This window comes from Octopus sinensis, linkage group LG11, assembly GCF_006345805.1.
Source record: "Octopus sinensis linkage group LG11, ASM634580v1, whole genome shotgun sequence".
Classification (NCBI taxonomy): Eukaryota; Metazoa; Mollusca; class Cephalopoda; order Octopoda; family Octopodidae; genus Octopus; species Octopus sinensis.
The window spans coordinates 75,736,224-75,758,227 of record NC_043007.1 but is presented as its reverse complement, the minus strand read 5'-3'; the positions used below and the strand labels follow the sequence as shown (position 1 = coordinate 75,758,227).

Here is a 22,004-nt window from a genome sequence, read left to right as displayed (position 1 = left end):
GAGAACATGATGTTGGACATCATGCAGGCTTACCATTTGACCTCCATTTTTTGCATTGCTGTTCTTATCCAACAAAGGGTAAAATTAATTAATTAAGAAGTAATCAATAACTTCACCAAGTAGAATTCGGCATGAAAAACTTTCACGGTAAACTTAAGTAATACTTTATAATTAGGGTTCAGCAAAGATATGCTTTACCACATACCAAAGTTTATAAATAGTTTTTCTGGGAGTTCCTTTTAAAGTAGAAGAAATAGCTAAGGTTTTTGGCTGCTATTTCTAAACTTTGGTATGTGGTAAAGCATATCATTGCTGAACCCTAATTATAAAGTATATATATGTATATATAGAGACAGGAGAAATTATGGTGACACAAGTTTATATTATTTGCTCCACTTCACTGGAAGATGATACTCTATATGCAGCTTTTAATTCAACAATCGCAATAGTACATCTAACTACACACAAGATTTACTATGTATGAATGTCATTGAAAAATAGATGCAAATCAAGGTATTCTTTAATTTCTCTTGGAATGATTTTAGAGTTGTTTATTATTTTTTTGTTTCTAAAGAAATTCAGTATTTCTTTAATAATTTTTTTTTCTTTGCTTCTACAGAGTAATGTAGTTGTTATCCATCAGAACCAGGCTACTGAATTCGTGAATCCGTCAATTAATACACACTACTCACCAATTACTCATTATTCTCCAAATGTTGCTGACCCATATATGCCTCAAGAATTCAATGAAATGAAATAAATTTTTCATTTTTTGTGAAATTGAAATGTTTGAAAGCATGAAACAGTTTAAAAACTTTTTTTTTTTAAATTTGTATATTCTCACTATTCAGTAAAACTGACCAGAATCTCTTAATCAACATCCCTGTTGTCTACTCTCTCTCTCTTTCTCTCTCCATATATGTATGTATACACACACACACCAACATCTACATTCAAAAAAGCCTTAGCATCGTACTATTGTCACTGAAGCTGACCCTATTACGATAACCATCTGTGCTATTTTACTGTTAAGAATTGTCAAGGTTTTTAATATCAAATTTTATTTACCATACATAATTACACTACATCTTTTTGTACTAACTGTCCCTAACTTTAGTAATGTTTAATGTACTTACTTTACTAGTGTCATTGAAAAAAATGTTTATTGTTCTCATTTCTGTGAGATATTTCTAGTCCATACTCACTGATTCATTTGAAGTTGTTTTTTTTTTATTGATGCTTATTTTTGTTATTGTTTTCTTTTAAAAACACTTTATTTCCTGTTGCTCCATTTCACTCAGTTGTAGAAAGGAGTTGCGATGTCACTGGTACCAATCTGTATCGGCCTTTGCCTTTCCCTTGATAACATCAGCGACGTGGAGAGGGGAGGCCGGTATACATGGGTGACTGCTGGTCTACCATAAACAACCTTTCCTGGACTTGTGCCTTGGAGGGGAACTTTCTAGGTGCAATCCCATGGCCATTCCATGACTGAAAGGGGTCTTTACCTTTTTATTCTATTATGCTTTGTTTTGTACAAACTTTTTATATTACCTACCTTGATGCTTTTTCCTTTCTTATTTATTTGTAATTTCCTGCAAAGATCTGCTACTGCCTGATTCTATTAGCAATATCACTACAAATATTTTTGTCTCTCTAGTTGTCCTTTTAATTGTATTTTTGTTACCAAATAAATACATTCATAAAATCATTTAAATGTCATTGTTTATTTATTTAGCATCATTGATATGCTTTTCTTGAAATATCAATTAACTATTGCAGCGTGAAGGTGTTTATAGAGCCATTTAAGAAACACACAAAGGCCGTTCGATTCACTTCAACATTTAAGTTTAATTTGTCAAAATATTTTCGGCGCTAAAATCTGCGACCTGTTTCACTGACAAAAATCCGTGCAAGGGAAAATAACTATATAAGCATTTTTAGAGAGTTACTTCCCCTTATATAACCCGAGCATACACATTACATACATTGCAGTTTGTTTGGTATAATTATGCAAACACAGTAATTAGTGGAAACATTATTTTTCAAAGAAAGGCATTTTTATGAACTACTAGCTGTATCGCCCGGCGTTGCTCGTGTTTATAAGGGAAATAACTATATAAGCATTTTTAGAGAGTTACTTCCCTTATATATAACCCGAGCAAAAATCATAAAAATGCGGAAAAATGATAAATTTTTTTTTAAAAATCGTAGACTCATCATAGATGCGCGCTAATACCCAGAAGGGCTCGATGTGATGACGACTATAAGATACCCGCTTTTGGTTAAACTGCACCGCAAAATGTGGGAGTAGTTAGGAATCTAAATCGGAGGAGACAAGTCTCCAACACACAACTTCGATTTATATATAAAGATTTTCTCACAGAAAATGCATGCTCTTACATTCCAGATACAACACAAAGCAACCTTTATATGGTCCATGAGACTGCTAGAATAGCAACAACTTTCTTTTTATCAACCACTACAGATATTTTATTAATGTGACCGAGTTAGAGCAAACTGTTCACATCAAGCACATTGTCTTCTACTTTCTGATCCCTGATGTGTGATGCTGCAGCTCTCCACTCCGTGCCACCTCTCCTCCTCCATCCTGCTGTTTACCTTCCACCACACCTCCCCTTTTTTTCTTCACTCATTACATCCGCATTTGACCATCTGTCTCTCTCCTCCCCCACGCTTGTTACGAAGTTACTCTACCCTTTCCTCCCTTCCTGATGCACAGTTTTTATTCTCCCTCCTATACACTTTGTACTTTTGTGCATGCTCTCATACCCTGTCACCATGACCTTTATCTCCCTTTCAGCTACTCTCACCACCACCATCACATAATGTATGGTAATTGTGTATCTCATCTATAGCAAGATTCATGTGCTTGTCTCCTCACATTGTATGGTAATTGTGTATCATACTTTAGCCTTCAACATCTGACAAAGCCAACTCCTCTCATACTTTCCATTTCCTTTTCCTTTCTTTAATTTGCTGCAATTTACAGAGCTGCCTCATCAGTGCATGAAAAATGTCACCCGGTACTCACCAGAGTGGTTGGCATTAGAAAGGGCATTGAGATGGAAACCACAGCAAAGCTGATGCAACTCTACTCTGCTGCTTGTCAGATCCTGTCAAATTATCCATCCCATGCCAGCATGGAAACAAGTTAAATGATGATGAGGAGGATGATATATATATGTGCGTGAGTATGTATGTATATATATATATATATATATATATATGTGTGTGTGTGTGTGTATCACTATGGATATGTATATATATATATATATACTAGCAGAGATACCCGGCGTTGCTCAGTATTAAATGGTGTAGTTTGAAACAGGGATACAGGAAAGTGCAGCATTGACGATACAACATTTGTGGAGTAAAATTTAAAGCTTTTGCAGAAGCAACATTTCAGTTTAGCTCACCAATTTGGATAGAATTATAATTCTTAAAGAATAGGATGGATCATATCTGAAAGCAGCACCAGGAGTTGTGAAGAACAAATTTGTATGTGGCCTGTTCTGAGAGCTATTCTATTGGACCTCTGTGTAATCTGGCATGCTAAATTTTTATTTTAGTTATTCAGCATTAAGTGCTGCAGTATACTTTTTTTGATTTTGAGAAAGTCTTAACTCCCTTCTCTCTTGAGATTCCATCTGACGTGCTGCAGCATGGCTTTGCTGATCTTGAGAAAGTCTCATGTCCCTTATCTTTTGAGTCTCTCGCCTTCAGGCTTTTTTCAATCCTCCTTGCTTGATAGGTGTTTCTGGAGAGATTACGTTCTTCCTTTGGTGGCAATTTTTTTTTTTGAATATCATAAACAAAATATTATGATTATAGAAAAAAATATACATTAATCCCTATTTTTGTAAGTAGTTGTTTGTATGTAGTATGTCTGTATTTTTGTATACAGTGTAAAGTAACCAAATATAAGCAAATTGAAATACCTTGCAACTGCTGCGATAATTATGAACTGGTAATTGAATGGTAGATGTGTATCTTTATATACCTTGGGCGTGCCACCTGATTGTTTTTTGTCAAGAGTTTCGCCTCCAGCCATTCGCATCACATATATATATGCATATATATATGCAGATGTGTGTGTGTTTAATAATGTTCCCAACGAACGCATACACCCACACATTCATATACAAAATGTCACGCTATACATACTTACACTCTCACGTAGTCATATACATATAGTAAGAGAGACACAAGCATACATTCACACATGCCAGTCATCACATATATATATCTGTATGTGTAGATGTGTGTGTATGTCGAATAACGTACCTAATGCGGAAGCACAAGTCACAGAGACATACTCATACACCCACACACATACACACTCATATACAAAATGTGACGTTGTCATATTATAAAATGTCCTTTACTATCTCGTACGTATCGAACACGCAAACGCCCACACACAGACACATATTCTCATACGTTCACACACAGACACTCATACAAAAAGTGATGTTGCCGAACGCGGAAGCACACACTGACAGACACATACACATTTATACACACACATAAACAAAATGTGACGTCGTCATCATCGTGGTATAAAATATCTTGTACTATATTTGACTATAGAAAGATTATCTATAAAATGTTACATTGTTTTAATTGAAATGACACTCATATCATACCCCATGAGTCTTATCACATTAGGATTAAAAATGAAAGAATAAAAGCGAAACAATATTCGTAAAAGATTGCTCCGGGCCCGCATTAAGTAAGAAGTTAAAAGTTTTTTCGTCCATGACACTCCATGAACCCTAAGTAATACATGTGTAAAATTTGAATGAAATCGGTTGGGTACTTCTCGAGTTTTAGGGATTCACACATACAGATAGACAGATATACATTCTCAGTATTATATAGATAGATCTGTGTGTAGTCTGATCAGTAAGTATCCAGATTGTTGCCATAGTAACGAAGCTAAAGCACACAGAGTGAAGTCACTTGGCACATCGACCTTGAACTCTGATGTGCATGTACACATACACACACGCGCGCACACAAACATTCACATACCTTCCAATTACATACACAGAGTTGAAACGCTTCCACTACCAGTTTGCCTTTACCTCTTCCTTCTTTATTCATCTATCACCCCTTCCTTTTTCATTCATACGTTGTGATGGAGAAAAACACAAGAGTATTATTATAGTAGATTATCTTTCTCGTATCTCCGCAGCATCTTTGGTTACTATGGAAAAAGAGTTTTTCCACACGGCGATGTGTAAAATACTTGCTTCTGATTGGCTAAAATACCCAAATTTTAAAGGCTAACCACTTTTTAGTTATGGATTTATAGGAAAAATTAATTTCGTTTTCATAATTAGTATACAAAACTTAATCCATATATCAAATTAGAAAACAATTGGAACAAAATTGTAGATAGTAAGGAAAACCACAAAGATCCAAGTTTTGTTTATACTCCTTAATGGTGATAAAGGCATTCCTCTTAGCTAATACTTCTACCCTATCGGGTATATGTAGATTGTTGGGTAACTGTTTGGCTTCATTGTTAATGTTGATGTATGTGTGTGGGGAAACGCGTCCATATTTCTGCGTTATGTTGTCTTCTAAAAGTTCTATCGTATGTGCTTGTATCAACCTTATAAAGTTTTTTTAGTTTTATCGGAAAAGAGTAAGGACCTGACAGAGATTTTTAGCAGTCGTAAGTCAGAGCGGAGTTTGATCTGAAATGAGTAAGGGCCTTACCGAATCTCAACTTTGGGATGATACCCAGTAGGTCTGCTTCGAAGGTTTCGCGGTCTTTGATTCTAGATGGGAACCTCCAGCACTTAATACCGTACGCGCTGGCTTCTGAGAATGGCGTGCGTTGATTGTAGAAGTATGCCTTCCATCTCATCCGTCCTATGAGGTTGATAATCTTTTCGAGCAGCATTTTTTTGTAAAGTTCGTTTGATGGTGTTGGTATATTTGTTGTCGAATAATCGAGATCGTATAACTCCATAGTACCCATGAGACAGTAGCCTTCGTGATTATGCAGAGGTGCTCAGCCAACGGTACTGCGCTAGAGCACAAACCACCTGGCGCCCTTTTGTAAATTGCTCCGCAACCGAGGTGCGTTATGAATATTCAGTTGTTCATATATCCGAAAAAGAAGCACACGCTAAAGCATTAAATCAGTAATATATTTTTTAGGAAGTTAAATGTTATCTTACTTCAGTTGTAGAGAAGTTATGCGCCATCGGCCATTTGAATCTGACGAGTCACCTATACTGCTGAGCTCTTTATAGATGAGAAACCAATGACCGACCATAACATTATATATATATAAACGGTCCCAATCACGAGTCACTTTTAGGTCACTTGACCATTTAACATCCAACTACTATCATACCACTCCTGCGTTATTCTTCTCCTTCTTCTTCTCTGCCAAGAATTCACAACGATCTCGAACCCACAAGAGAGACAGAGACAGGCAGAAACAAGGAAAATGCCCCTTGTATTTCAATACTATGCAAATATTCTTTTTAAACAACTTTTCATTTAATTTTTCCAAAATTTAATTGTTTTCCATGCTTACAGTTGAAGTAGCCTCAGTGATTGAAACCAGTACTAAAATGTTTTTTATAAAATTATTTCAGTATTTTCTACCTTGACTCAAATCTTATCTCTTTGACTGAGCTACAGTCCTAGATCAAACATACACCGAGGAAGAGCGCCGGGCAGCTAGAATGTCGTCAGGCGCTCACACTCCTCTGACACTCAGGTAATGCGGTCGGTGGAAGTTCCATTATGGCTTTCTATAGAGGGTTAGTGGCGGGTAAGTGCGACGACGTTCTTGGAGAGATTCTGGGCGTAGACAAGAATGAGCTGACTGGTCTGTTCTGGGGACTTTTCGGGCTGGGGCCAATGGATAATTTCCAGAAAGTCTTGGCCTGGCAGTGCTACTGGAAGGAGCTGTCTGTTCGAGATAAACTCTACTGTCACAAGTGCAGTCAGCCGGGCTTGCCCGAGATGCGTGCAGGGTGACGAAACCGTTCTGCACGCTATCGTCCAGTGCCCGAGTATTTCTGACTTGTGGGTTTATGTCGAACAGCAGGTGTTTGACATTAACCCACCTTTTCACTTGAAAAGGAAAATTATGTTGGAGAGGGAAGTTCTTCCCCCCAGCAATTTTGTTAAAAGGTGGGTGAACGTCGCAAGAATGGTCCGAGTGAATAGGCCTACTCTAAGCATACGCCTGTAAACAAAGTGGAAAGGGCACTTACCCTGGTGATCAGGAATGTTGTAGACTCATGGGGCTTTCACAAGTAATCCTAGGAGGGCTCCCTCTTTTGGGGAATTTTGTTATATTCGATTGTTTTTGATTTAATTGTTTACAAGACTTTATCACTAGTTCTGTTTACTAAAAGTGGCCCACTTGGCACCGTGCATTGTATTTTTCCTGTGTTGTTCATAAAAGGGTATACATAAATATACCCTTAATTGTTAATAAAGAAATCATCATCATCATCTTCATCATCTTCATCATCCACATCATCATTTCTACTCTTCCTCAATAACAGGAATAAAGAAAACTATGACTCCACTTCAGTTTCTTACGAAACAGAACTGATTCACTTATCATTTTACACTCAACAATTTCGCTTTATTACATCGCTTGATGCTTACATCAACAATTTAATCCTATTTCTTCTCTCGACAAAAGTGAAAGAAAATCGAGAGTATACTCTAAATAGTTGTTTAGTGGTAATCTGTAATTGAGGATTGGTTGGTGCTACCTAAATTTCCTTGGAACAATCCCATCTTGTATCGGAAGTAAACACATCACGTTAGATATCACTGCTCCCATTGAACAATAAGAAAATTGTAACTGTTGTCTACGTCAATAAAACACTTGTATATTACAAATGCTAAATTTCACAACATTCTTCAACCATAAGCTCATAAAAGTATCGTTCTCACTTTGCTTCTTCTGTTGTACAACAACAACCTCTTCTCATCGGAACTATCTGCACACACTCAGGTCTCACATGAATCATTTCACCCAGTTTTTCTTCCTCAGATTGCAATCACACAGGGTGAGGACCTGCGTGATTGCAATCAGAAACGTTAGCACGCCGGGCGAAATTCTTTGCGGTATTTCGTCTGCCGCTACGTTCTGAGTTCAAATTCCACCGAGGTCGACTTTGCCTTTCATCCTTTCGGGGTCGATTAAATAAGTTACACACTGAGGTCAATATAATCGACTTAATCCGTTTGCCTATCCTTGTTTGTCCTCTCTGTGTTTAGCCCCGTGTGGGTAGTAAAGAAATAGGTATTTCGTCTGTCGTTACGTTCTGAGTTCAAATTCCGCCGAAGTCGACTTTGCCTTTCATCCTTTCGGGGTCGATAAATTAAGTACCAGTTACGCACTGGGGTCGATTTAATCGATTTAATCCGTTTGTCTGTCCTTGTTTGTCCCCCTCTACGTTTAGCCCCTTGTGGGCAATAAAGAAACAAGGGTGAGGACCTGCCTGCAAAGATCATGGTCACTTTCGGTCTTTCTAACTTTTAAATGAATAAAAATAATCTACATATTCATCACTGTTAAATAAGTTTTATTTGTAACCAGATCAGAGACAGGTTGTTGTACCACACCTGCTCACCGTTTAGGAAGCACTGGAGATGTTGTAAGATCAGCACATGTCTGCGCATCAAAGCCACGACATGCCCAGTCCTCCATTTAGCAAATGGAGCGCCTGACCAGTGGAACGCGTCCCTTCCACAGAAAGCGGAAAAGTAGGTGCTCCAGTTTGGTCGGACTCGAACCTGGACAAGTCAGGACAGTGAGACGGTAGTAGATGATGGATGCGATGTAAGCATTCGCCACCTCCACCCGAACTTTCAGGGAACACTTCCTCACAGCCCATTTCTGAGTGAGATTGGCAACTCAGCTCGTCACTTTGTCCCAATTTCTTCTCCATCTGGAGATCTGGACCAGAACCAGACCCCAAGCAATTTAAGTCGCTGGCCCACTGACTTCTGGTTAATTTTTGCTCCTGTCAACGCCTCGTATTTTTTAGAGCGATGCCGACCAGGTCCATGTGCTTGATGTTCAACATTATGACGATGACGTCGTTCGCGTATGCCGACACAGTTCCCCCACGTCCTAGTTCGCGCAGAATGCCTCTCAACGCTTCCAATTTCCGCGCTAGTGTCTCTAGAACCAGTACATACAAGAGAGACGAGAGAGGATACTCTTGACTGATCGAGTGCATAATGCTGAATGATTCTGATAAGTACCCATTTACCCGAACTATCGAGCAGATGACACTGTACATTGCTGCGATACAGCCACGGAAAACGGGACCGAAACCGGCTGCCGTGAGAACGGACGTCAAGTATTGGTGGTCGACCCTATCAAAGTCTTTAAACTGATCTAAACTGATCAACACCCTACCCATGCCACCTTCATTCCCCACCCTGTCTATAATGTGTCGCATGAGATGGAGGTTGTCGTGGATGGATCTGCTTGGGATAGTGCATATTTGCACATCGCCAACAACATATTTGCACATCGACGACAAGCGCCAAACTCTTCGTTGACACCTTGGCCAACATTTTGAAGTCTGTGTTCAGCAGCGTTATGGGCCGAAAAAGTACTATTTGATCCCCCTTGAGAACGCTAGTACTAAATTAAAATGACTGGAGCAGGCACAAGAAAGCAAAGATGGGCCACCGATCGCAAACAACAAGATGTGGTACAAAATATGATACAAAATGTGATAAGTTGAGAAAAATAATTACAAGCAATATAAAAGGAGCATGCACAAAATATTTTTTTTACAAAGTTCAATGGCAAGGCATTGGAATTGTTCAGCACACGAGAAAACAATTGTCTGTCACAGGAAGAAAAAAGAAAAGGGTTAAATATAAATAGTTCTGGTGAGTTTTTTGGCCAGTGCACAGTGCGACCTGTCCTGGTGACATAGGGTTTGTTCGTGTTAGGTTGTGGCGACGAAGGTGGAGGTGGAGGTGATGGTGTGGTCAAAAGTGCACGTGCAGGTGGATGTGTAGGTGGTTGTAAAGGATCAAAGGTGGGCATGGCTGGGGTGTCACCAAAGGGTGTGGAAACCTCAGAATGTGCCCTTCTAAGTCTGTCGACTGACACGGTCTCTGCCCGACCATTGATGTCGAGACTAAAAGCTTTGAGTGTGCGCGATAGCACACGAAATGGTCCTTTATAAGGAGAAACGAGAGGTCCTCTAACAGAACCATCCCGAACAAAAACATCAGTCCATTTGTCAATGTCCGGTGAGACGTGAGAGGGAATAGACTGGCCACGCAGATGCATGGGTGGAAGACTTGAGAAATATGAGCGAAGTCTGGTGACATACGACATTGTATCAGGATGCAATGAATTGTCTGGCGCCAACATTGTATCAGGGAGTGCCAGGATGGTACCGTAAAGGCGTTCAGCAGAGGAGAAACCTAAGACTGTTTTAACAGCAGTGCGACAACCAAGAAGAACGATAGGCAGGAATTCTGTCCAAGACTGCGAATCAGGAGTGGCGCGTAGAGCGGCCTTCGGTTGCCTGTGAAAACGTTCGACCATCCGTTGGAAGCTGGATGATAGCTGGTCGTACGAATGTGACGAACGCCTAGGATTCGTGACAATTCACGAACTAAAGAAGCTCCGAACCGGCGTCCACGATTAGTGGTTATTTAAGCTGGGATACTAAAGCGAGCAATCCAGTTAGAAACGAAAATTCGAGCAACTGACTCAGCCGAAATGGCCACTATTGGATTGGCTTCAGGCCAACGAGAGAAACGATCGACGCATGTCAATATGTAAGAGAAACCGCGACTGACAGGCCATGGTCCAACACTGCACTGTTCGTGAACTACTTCACCATGGATGAACAGCGAATGTACAACCTGCGAGAACTCCTGTACCAAGTGACTCAGGCAGCAGCATCACAGCCACAACTTCACGTACATGTACTGCAACCGGCTCTGCATCATTGCCGCAACTTCTTGATACAGTATTTCAACTATCGTGTACAATTGACTACGAACTGTTATTTATCATTCTTGTATTTATGAACTTACTACTGACTTCGATGGCTACAGACTCTTTCAATATCTCTTCTTCATCGCCATCCTTATATATTCTGAACACGCATACGTCTATGCTTACATACACACGCATACATTTTATTCTTATGACGGCCTGTCTATTATTCTGTATATATGACGCACACAATCACACATGTTACCATATCAATAAATATTCTCTTAAACATTCTACCCGGTTGTGTCTCTTATTTCCCTCTGGCACATATATGCATTGTTCTATTTCTATTTATTGTATCGACTGTGTGATGTACCAAGGAGCCATTCCCGTCTCCTCGCTTCGCACAGAAGTCACAAATCGGCGACCCGCTCCAGCTCCTTGAAGCTACAGAAATAATTATAATGGGAGGAGATACTCCACATGTATCATAAACCTTCAATTCCTGTCACGCTTACAAGAGCAACTTGAGAAATGGGACTGGTAAGTATGGAAGACTCGAGAGCTTAATGAGATACTTAGCCCAAAGTAAGGAAACCTTGCTAGTGACAGTTAGGAACGAGGGTGTATTGAGAGCAGAGAAAAAAGGGAAAACAAAGGAAGAAGTACAAAAAGGAGATGAAGAAGAATTACGCACGAAGGGACTATACAGTTAATTCCATGTAGCCATAACAGAAGTTGCTGGAAAAATATGTGGGATTGGCTGATGAAAGGAACCCTGAATAAAGAGACCAAGAGCACTATACTGGTAACTGGTAACCAAGCCTTGGCCACGAACTGGAGGGTCAACCTTAGTAATGAGCAAGTATCTCCGCTGTGCCGCATCTGCAATAGAGTGGATGAAACCATTGTCCATTTCACGAACGAATGCCCTAGACTTGCCCAGATCCACTACAAGTTGTGGCGGCACGACCAGGTAGCGAAAGTGCTACATTGGAAACTGTGCGAAAAGTGGGGGCTAGAGAGAGGCAAGACGTGGAATGAGTACGAACCGCAGAGAGTGACAGAGTAGGAGACTAGCAAAATCCTCTGAGATTTTCCAATCCCAACAGATCATGTACTAAAGCATAACAGACCGGATCTAGTGGTGGTGGACAAGGTGCACCACATATGCTATATAATTGACGTTGCATGCCCCTTTGACCCACGAATAGTCAAGAAGGAAGATGAAAAGATAGATGGATACAACCCTCTTAAGGACGAAATAGCCCGTCCATGGAAATGAAGAAGATGAAGATAGTACCAATTATTTTTTTTAGTGTCCTTGGGAACAGTATCAGAAGGCATCAGAGGAATATAAAGGAAATTGGAATAGAGTGCCCAGTGGAACTGTTACCAAAGGTTTGCCTCCTTGACACGGCCAGAATAATCAGGGAAGTATTAGATAGCTGAAAAGAACGAATAGCATGGTACTGTAGGCTGCAGGTAGTAAGCTCCAACCAAACCTGTGATTTAGAGAAAATAATAATGATAATAATAATAATAATAATAATAATAATAATAATAATAATAATAATAATAATAATGATAATAATAATAATAATAAATTCGTTTATTGGCCACAAGGGCTGACAAAAATTAATTAAAACATAAAGGGTCAAAACACAGGACGAAAGTTACAAAGAGTTTTGTCCGTTTGCAAAAAACCGTGTAAAAATTCCTGAGATAACAACGAAAATATAACAATTGAAATTCCCAACAGGAAGAGGCGCTTCGAAAGGTTATAATAATAATGGCTCTCATGGCTTCTAATGGCTTTCATGGCTTCTGATGGCTCTCATGGCTTCTGATGGCTCTCATGGTTTCTAATGGCTCTCATGGCTTCTGATGGCTCTCATGGCTTCTGATCTTAACTGATTGGAAGTGTTATCATGTACATTGCTTTGTCTTGATATAAAAAATGGGCTACAGCAAATATTCTGTTCAATACCACAGATTTGCTTGTCAGTTGTTTGACCTTAACCAGTTGAGTATGTCCCTTAGTGGCTCACGATATGTGCATCTCTGATCATGAGCAGAAGCAGTAGGGGAGCATCATAACCGTGTGTTGAAAGGAATTCTTCGAGATTTGGATAATTCACCTCTGGAAACATGGGTGTTTCGTTCAACATCCTTAAACAAACTTTATGCAGGAACCTTTTGAGCGGGATGAGCTACTCGACCAGAAGAAAATTCTAACTGGGCAACACCTGCAAGGTCATGCGCTGTTTATCTTGATATGAGATCACCATGTCGCGCACATATGGCTGTGATGCATGTGCCTGGTGTACCCTTATCAGACTGGTAATTATGATGGGTATACTGGGCTTCGTATATTTTATCCCTGTATCACTTGGTGGCATGCACTGCTCTCTCACTCAATAATAATAATAATAATAATAATAATAATAATAATAAATAATAATAATAATAATAATCTATATTATAATAAGAAATTCATCCATCCGACCATTCGACCGACCGTCCGAAATGCACAATTTGGTGCCAACTTGAGGAATGTTTCAGTGTTGAAATATGCAGATGACATCAAGCTATACCTCGAAATAAAAAGAACAGATCCTATGCGCCATAGATCTTTCTTGCAATCCAACCTGGACACAATGCAGCAATGGATCTCTGACTGACAACTCAAGCTAGCTGTGTAAAAGTGCGTCACCATGCTCTATGGGAGGAAAAACCCAGCCTTTACATACAACCTTAGCAATACCAATTTCAAGAAGTCTTCTAGTGAACGTGATCTGGCTATTATTGTAAACAGCTTTCTGCGTTGGACGAACCACACCTCTGAGATTGTCAAGAAGGTTGGGGGGGGGGGGTGTCCTGGCATTACTCAGTAATCTCCAGCTATCTATTTAAAATTGTATATGACAATGGTATGTCCACACTTAGAATTTGCATCACCAATCTGGAATTTGCATCACCAGTCTTGCTCAGCATATAAATCTCCTGGAAACTGTTCAGACACGTGCAACGAAACGAATACCCACCGTCAAGTATCTACCATACTCTGAACGTCTTGCTTCCTTGGGCATGGATACATTGAAGCTCAGACGTTTGGCAACTGATTTGGTAGACACTCACAAGGTTATCCACCATTTTTCCAACAACAACCTTGGACACCATTTTGAATTTCATATGTCAAACACTCGTGTACATGCTCACAAAATCAAAAATCAACACAGCACCCATGACTTTCGGAAACATTTTTTTTTCACACTCAGAATTATTGAAGCATGGTATAAACTACCCGCATCAGTCGTTAGCTGTCATGATTCTTCATCCTTCAAAACTTTCATACTTCCTAAAATCCGCCAACACCTGATGACATTAAATTTTTTTTTTTAGTTGTGCAACTGAGTACTGTATACAACAATTCCTTTCATATTTCGTTTCAAGGGGATTGGGTAAAATACCCTTATAGATGTATTATAAGAGGTTACCAATTGTCATGTAGGTCATCGAAAGGATGATATGGAGGTGCTGGTGGTTGACTTTGGTTCTGGTTGCCTGTAAACAATGCACAACATTCGTGAACAATTAGCAGAAACTTTATTCACCTCGCAAAAACATTTTCCATGTTGGTTTTGAATTAACAATATAAACAGACAATTCTGTAGTTATGACAAAATTGTTGGTCAGCAAGGCTCTCTGAATACGCTGTCAAGACGGGGGAAATATCATGTTAAATTCACGATAGCCAAACTGTTGCTGCTGTTTGGTCGATTGAATAAGTTCAATGTCGAAAAAGCGAATGTGGTTTTTATGGTGGTGATTTCCCACATTCTCAGATTTAGCGCCTAAACTTGTCCGGCAGATCACGTAAAAACGTTATGGCTAAGCTGTGACTTATAATTGGCTGTTTGGAGATTCGGTTTCAATTCTCTAATAAAAACAGAAAAAGTGGCTGGCAAGTCATTCGAGATTTCCTTCATTTCTAAAATATCAACTCACTAAGCGCTTCAATGTTTGTTTATAAAAAATATATTCTAGTTAATCCATCTTCGGCGATCGTTAGCTTGAGGCATTCTTTCATTTTCAGTTCCTCATTTCCTATTTATGTCTCTAAAGCGAAAGATCACTATGTATTTTTACTTGTTGAATATGTGGGGAAGACATTTATCATAACCTTTGTAGGTCCTCCAAGAGCAATGAATTTAATGCTATAAATGCTCCGTTTAAATAGCGGCAGGTCAACTCTTGCAGGAAAGATATGAACATGAAGATTTCGTGGGGATGACGTACTAGGAAGGAAAGGTTAGGTATAACGTTTAGTGTGGGGCTGGGGAAACTGGACATGCCAAAATTAAGGGAAAAGGCAGCTGGAACCGGGATACCTAAGCGCTTCAGGTACGAGACCATCCAACTCACAGAAACAGAGGCTGTTATGGTAATGATAAGAGGCGGTGAGCAGGTAGAATTGTTAGAACATTGAGCATAATGCTTAGCAGTATTTCGTCCAGAGGAACAGAAGGGGATACGAGGCGTTACATTACCTAATAACCATAAGGTGTTGCACAGAAAGTCGACATTATAGAAATGTATATATATCACAGATAGATAGATAGATAGATAGATAGATAGATAGATAGATAGATAGATAGATAGATAGATAGAAAGATAGATAGATAGAGAGAGAGAGAGAGAGAGAGAGAGAGAGAGAGAGAGAGAATTGGATGGATGGATGGATAGCGCACCCTCTGTGACGTCAATGTTTCAAATGGAATGATTCAATATATGTTGTTTGCTATTGAAGTATGTTAACGAACGTATTAAAAATATAGATAAAAGAATAAGGATTGTCAAACATTTCCTTATAGACAACTTAAGATTTTAATTTGACGCAGCAATTTGATTTGTTGATTTCTATCCACGTAATTGATAATACTGGAGTCACACTAAAATTTTCTCAAATAGTGCGAAGCTTGCGATCATTGAGGAGCTACCTCTTTTACACACTAATTATATACAGGTAATAAGATTTATTAATTATTAGTAACACACAAATATAATGTAAATGCGATGATAATTTATGTGCATATGTGTATGTGTGTGTGTGTGTGTGTGTGTGTGTGTGTGTGTGTGTGTGTGTGTGTGTGTGTGTGTGTGTGTGTGTGTGTGTGTGTGTGCAATATGAATATGAAGAATATGAAGACTGGTACATCCTCAAATTTTTTTCCTTTTATTTTACAAGTCATACAACATATTTTTATGGTTACGGCGGTCTAAATGTGTTTCCATTGTACATAGTATGGGTCGTTGCATATGCAACCGAGCATGACTTTCTGCACAGCTTCGTTCAGAGTCTTTTAATCAGCTTGGCTCGAAGCGGTGGTCTAAAAAGCTTTATCTTCATGCACAAGCATCCCGTCCTGCTTCTTGAGTTCCTTCACAGGTGTGTACAGTTTCCGAAGATGTTGGTTCTTCCTCAAGGAGAATTTGCGGAATTTGATGTATTTAACTATGCTTCACAGGTCATTTTCGAATCCAACCAGTTGCGGACTTGGTGATACTCATGCGATGTATAAAGGAATTGGTTTTATGGCAATCTTTCGTCTGTAGTAGACCTTTTTTTTTTTTACATATGGGCTTGCGGGAACTTTTGAAGTAATGAGAGCGAAAGAGACTAAGAGAAAGCGATTGTATGACGAGGGAAGTTCTTTTGAAGTTACTGTGCATGTGAAGCATTGATGTACATGTGTGTGCGTGTGTGTGTTTGATGAGGTGTGGGAGACAGACAGTATGTTGTGTAAGTGAAGTGCTTCTGTTAGTGTGTGTGAAGAGACAGAGTAATGTGTGAAAGAAAGAGATAACTGAAATTTTTTACTCGGTGTATGTGTATATGTATGTATATTACTTCAAAAGTTCCCGCAAGCCCATATGTAAAAAAAAAAATTTTTTTATGGAAATCGACGGAAAGGTCTACTAGAGACGAAAGATCGCCGGTTTTATCGATGAGATCTTTTATTATATTCCTTTTTAGAGGGCAACAAGATATCTTTTAGAAATGTATTGATGTTCATCTTCTCCATATTTTGGCATGCCGCCTTAGCCGCTCGTTGAATTATCATTGATGTGAGTTTAGAGAAATATATTATCTGGGAGGGTATCATGTTCCAGGTTATGATTAACCGCATCGGTTGGTATTTAACGTCTATGACAGCTAGGAGTTGTCGCTTAAGCTGTAAATTCCTTTGATGAATAATTCCGTGTTCGCTTCACTAGATGGTAAAATTATCTGGAGTGTATATTTGCAATAATTATAACGATAGAGAATATAAAGACAGGTACATCCTCAAAATTGATTTCCTCTTAATTTACAATTCATACAACATATTTTTATAGTTACGACAATCTAGACGTCTTTCTACTGCACATATGCAATCGAGCCAAGCTGGTGAAAGACCCTGAACGAAGTTGCACAGGAAATTATGCCCGGTTGCATATGATGCAGCTGCTCATTCTGAATCGTCGTAACCATAAAAATACGTTGTGTGAACTGTAAATCAAAAGGAAACAAATTTTGAGGATGTACCAGCCTTCATACTCCCGCTCTGTCGTTATAATTATTGCAAATATAAGACTTATGAGCGACAAAGCATCCCTGAAATGATCTAGCATTCATAGACGTTAAATACCAATCGATGCGGTTAGCCGTAACCGGGAACATAACTGAGAACTACCACGCTATCCTCTCAGATAATCTCCCTCTAAACTCACATTAATTATATATATATATATATATATATATATATATATATATATATATATGTACATGCATACATACATATGTATATATATATATATATATATATATATATGTGTGTGTGTGTGTGTGTGTGTGTGTGTGTGTGTGTGTGTGATGTGTGTGTGTGGAGGCGCAATGGCCCAGTGGTTAGGGCAGCGGACTCGCGGTCGTAGGTTCGCGGTTTCGATTCCCAGACCGGGCGTTGTGTGTGTTTATTGCGCTCCGGCAGGGGGTGGTGATCCCTGCTGTACTCTTTCACCACTCTTTCTCTCTTTCTTCTGTTGGCCTGCTCGCTTAGCCAGCGGGGTGGCGTCATTCGAAGGCTAAAACAATGTGAAGCGCATTGTGACCAGCGATGTGTAACAACATCTGATGGCCTGGTCGGTCACGTGAGTGAGTGAGATATATATATATATATATATATATATATATATATATATATATATATATATATATATATATATATATATATATATATATATATATATATATATATATATATATATAATATAATATAATATAATATAATATAATATAATATAATATAATAGTACCCACTCTCCGTCTACCAAATTCATTCACAATGCTTTGGTTGGCCCGAGGCTATTGTAGAAGACGCTTGGCCTAAGGTGCCACGCAGAAAGACTGAACCCAGAACCATGTATTTGGGAAGCAAGCTTCTTACCACAACTGCGCCTAATTCATTATAATAATGTACCAGTTTAATTAAAAAATTTAAATAAATATGGAAGTATATATAAATATAAAGACCGGCTTTTTATTGATTTAATATATTTGTAACGTCAACCACAATATGTATACTTTTGCACAGAAAAATAAAACAAGAAATATTTAAACGGTTGTCTTCTTTCATTCATTCTAATTTTCTCTCTCTACAAACCACTGACCCAATAACTAAAAACTATTTTACTTTCATTTTTGTCTAAATAGTTTATATACATTGTTTAAACTTTAATCAAATGTTACGCTGTTCAAACATTGAAATATTTGTCCTACAGAAGGCACACTACATCGATGCTGAATAAATAAAGTCATCACAAAATTAGTTTATTTCAGTGATAAACGAAGTGGACCAAAAAATCAACATGGTCTTTTAGCTTCTCTTGTTATATACCAACTTGAACATATTTCGTAACTACTATTTTTTTCTAACCCAGATCAATAAGTTATGTATATACATGTGTGTGTGTTGCCTCATAACTTTCAAAACAATTGATATTTTTCTATGAAATTTTCTACAGAAACGCCCCAGATGGTGTAGATCCTCATTATATCGGAATATGTGGTGTTAAAAGTTTTTCCGAAGGTGGAGAGAGGAGTTTCGGAAAATTCTCACGAAACGGCTTTTTTTACTCGTAACTTTCAGAAAAAGCTACATGGCTCGAATCCGCTTTCGTTGTTTTTTTCTTTTTCTTTATTTTTTTTTATTATTATTCAACAGGAACCCACTATTTCGACTGCGGAGATTCCGAATCTGCAAAAAAAAAATCGGCATTTCAAAATTTAAACTTTGAAACAGGAGAGAAAACACTTTCAGTTTAATAATTATACTTTGTCACAGAATCGCGGGCGTGGGGAGGGTTTTTTTAAAAATCGAAGTTTTTACCTCCCCACCCCTCAGAATCATATTCTCCGTACTTTTAGGCATTCCTTCGATATAACTCGACAAAAATCAAAACATTTCACTTCGGGTATTTCCGTGGGTTGTGGAGTATAAATATAACGAAATTATGCCAGCAAATGCCTCATTTTAAACTTTAAAGAAAAAAAGCCTTGCATATTTGTTCTTACATGTTTCATGTATGTGTGTAAAATCCGCAAATTTCTAAGCAGAAAACAGAATCGAACTGTCATTTGCTTCTACGGAAATACCCAAAGTGAAATGTTTTGTTTTTGTCGAGTTATATAGAAAGAATGCCTATTTTTATATGTATTTCGCCAAAAAAAAGAGAAAAATGAAGAAATTGAGAGTTTGGGGTTAAATTTTGAAATGCCATTTTTGTGGGGTGGGTGGTGCAGATTCAGAATCTCCGCAGTCGAAATAGTGGGTTTCCTCAGAAAAAAAAATGGAAAAAAAAGAAAGGGGTGTGGTCCATGTATTTTACATCCGCGATAAAACACTAAGTAGTTACTTCATAACTTTCAGAAAAAGCGATACTTTTCAATGAAGTTTTCAAATTACGGTCGCATCGGAATTTGATGAGAAGATGGTTCTTAGTTTCAAGTTTTTTTTTTTAAATCTTCGTTTTAAAATATAGACAGTCCGATTCTGTCATTTGTTTCTCTTTATAATTTCCAAATAATTTTTTAAATACTTCGAAATCAAAATTGAAAAGTTTTAAACAATCGCGCATGCGCATGGCGTACAGTTATTGTTCAGTTTGGTTTGATTAAAAAAGTAAATAAAAGTTAAGGGGGCAATAAAAGAAGCATTCTTTACTTTACAATCGATCGGAATGGCACGTGGGACACCAGCAGCACCGCGATTCATTGTTCCTGAACGGGCGGCGAGCTGGCAGAATCGTTAGCACGCCGGGTATTTCGTCTGCTGCTACGTTCTGAGTTCAAGTTCCGCCGAGGTCGACTTTGCCTTTCATTCTTTCGGGGTCGATTAAATAAGTACCAGTTACGCACTGGGGTCAATATAATCGACTTAATCCGTTTGTCCTCTCTGTGTTTAGGTATTTCGTCTGCCGCTTTGTTCTGAGTTCAAGTTCCGCCGAGGTCGATTTTGCTTTTCATCCTTTCGGGGTCGATAAATTAAGTACTAGTTATGCACTGGGGTCCTTGTTTGTCCCTCTATGTTTAGCCCCCTGTGGGCAATAAAGAAATACATTCATTGTTCCTGAACATAAAATCTTAAGTCGTGAATCAATCGTATAGGAATAGTGGACTATCATTCAATTAAGAAAAGCTGGAGACAGCATTCTTCATTGGTTGGAACGGCGTCGACTAATTATGAATATGTAAACCTGTGCAAATTGTAATTCACCATGTGGACTTACTACATATGGTGACGTTACTGATGGGAAATTATGGCACTGCAAGGGTTGTAAAAGGAGCAAATTTGTTCGTTACCTTTCATTTTTTGAGAGAAGTCCTATTTCTTTGCTCAGTATCATTTTAGTTGTTTGGTAAATTTCGACCCTTCACCGGCACGATTTTCACTAAGAAAAAAAAAAAGGAAAAAGCTCGGATTTTTTGCGTGACCTCCTAATAAGCTGCAAACCCCATATTTTTGTCCTTCCCCATCCCGGAATCATTTGAATTCCTTTTTTTAAAAAATTTTCTTTTGAATGAATTTCAAAACCCTTGGAAATTTCACCCCCTTTCCTTGGGAAGTACACCTACAAGATTTTCACTAAAAAAATTTAAAGTAAAGAATGCTACTTTTACTACTTATCTCCCTCTTAACTTATTTGCTTTTTTTAATCAAACCAAACTGAACAATAAACCGTAGGCCATGCGCATACTCTTTTACTTGTTTCAGTCATTTGACTGTGGCCAGGATGGAGCACCGCCTTTAGTCGAGCAAATCAACTCCAGGACTTATTCTTTGTAAGCCTAGTATTTATTCTATCGGTCTGTTTTGCCGAATCGCTAAGTTACGGGGACGTAAACACACCAGCATCAGTTGTCAAGCGATGTTGGGAGTACAAACATATACACATACATACATACATACATATATATACAAGGCCCAAAAACGTTTTCACAACAATTCTGATATAATTGGAATCTACACAAAATAAGGCGCTTTCATAGAAAATTTCGTCAAATATAATCTATTTTCCTGAAAGTTATGAGGAAAGAATGTGGGTGGGGGCACATGTGTAGGTGTGCCTGTGTGTGTGTAAATAATTAAAACATCCATTTGATATATGTATATAATTTATTTTATAGTGGTTTTGGTCGATGGATTGCGGCCATGCTGGAGCACCGCTTCATATTTTTAATGTATGTGTGTGTGTGTATATATATATATATATATATATATATGCGTGAATGTATGTGCATATATCTTGCATTGGTTTTTTGGTCGATGGACTTTGGACAAGCTGGAGCACCATCTAATTTTACTTATTATATATTTATATGAAACAAATCGATATAGGTCTCTTTTTGCTGAACCATAATCGAACACAAGAACACACATGCATAGGTGTGTGTGTGTACGAT

General features: G+C 38.4%; 1 protein-coding gene and 2 long non-coding RNA genes across 6 annotated transcripts in view; 2 read left to right on the top strand and 1 right to left on the bottom strand.

Moving 5' to 3' along the window:
* The window catches only part of LOC115216987, a 19,307-nt gene extending 11,629 nt beyond the window's left edge, over window positions 1–7,678 (bottom strand). Inside the window, exon 1 of the long non-coding RNA XR_003882146.1 lies at window positions 7,272–7,678. This is a non-coding gene — a long non-coding RNA (uncharacterized LOC115216987). The remainder of the gene's footprint in view (window positions 1–7,271) is intronic.
* Window positions 1–22,004, top strand: part of LOC115216986 — an 82,798-nt gene that overhangs the window by 14,144 nt on the left and 46,650 nt on the right. The window contains exon 6 of one of the 4 annotated variants that reach the window (XM_029786467.2): window positions 620–772. The exons of 1 other annotated variant lie outside the window; for it this stretch is intronic. In XM_029786467.2, coding sequence (XP_029642327.1) covers window positions 620–760 — 141 coding nt within the window. In that variant the 3' untranslated portion in view covers window positions 761–772. Of the gene's footprint in view, window positions 1–619; window positions 773–15,881; window positions 16,029–22,004 lie in introns of those variants that run through there. 2 more of the 4 variants (XM_029786469.2, XM_029786470.2) reach the window with 2 other exon arrangements.
* Window positions 776–22,004, top strand: LOC118765494. The gene is made up of 3 exons (XR_005001358.1): window positions 776–1,037; window positions 3,889–3,897; window positions 21,988–22,004. It is a non-coding gene; the product is annotated as an uncharacterized LOC118765494 (long non-coding RNA).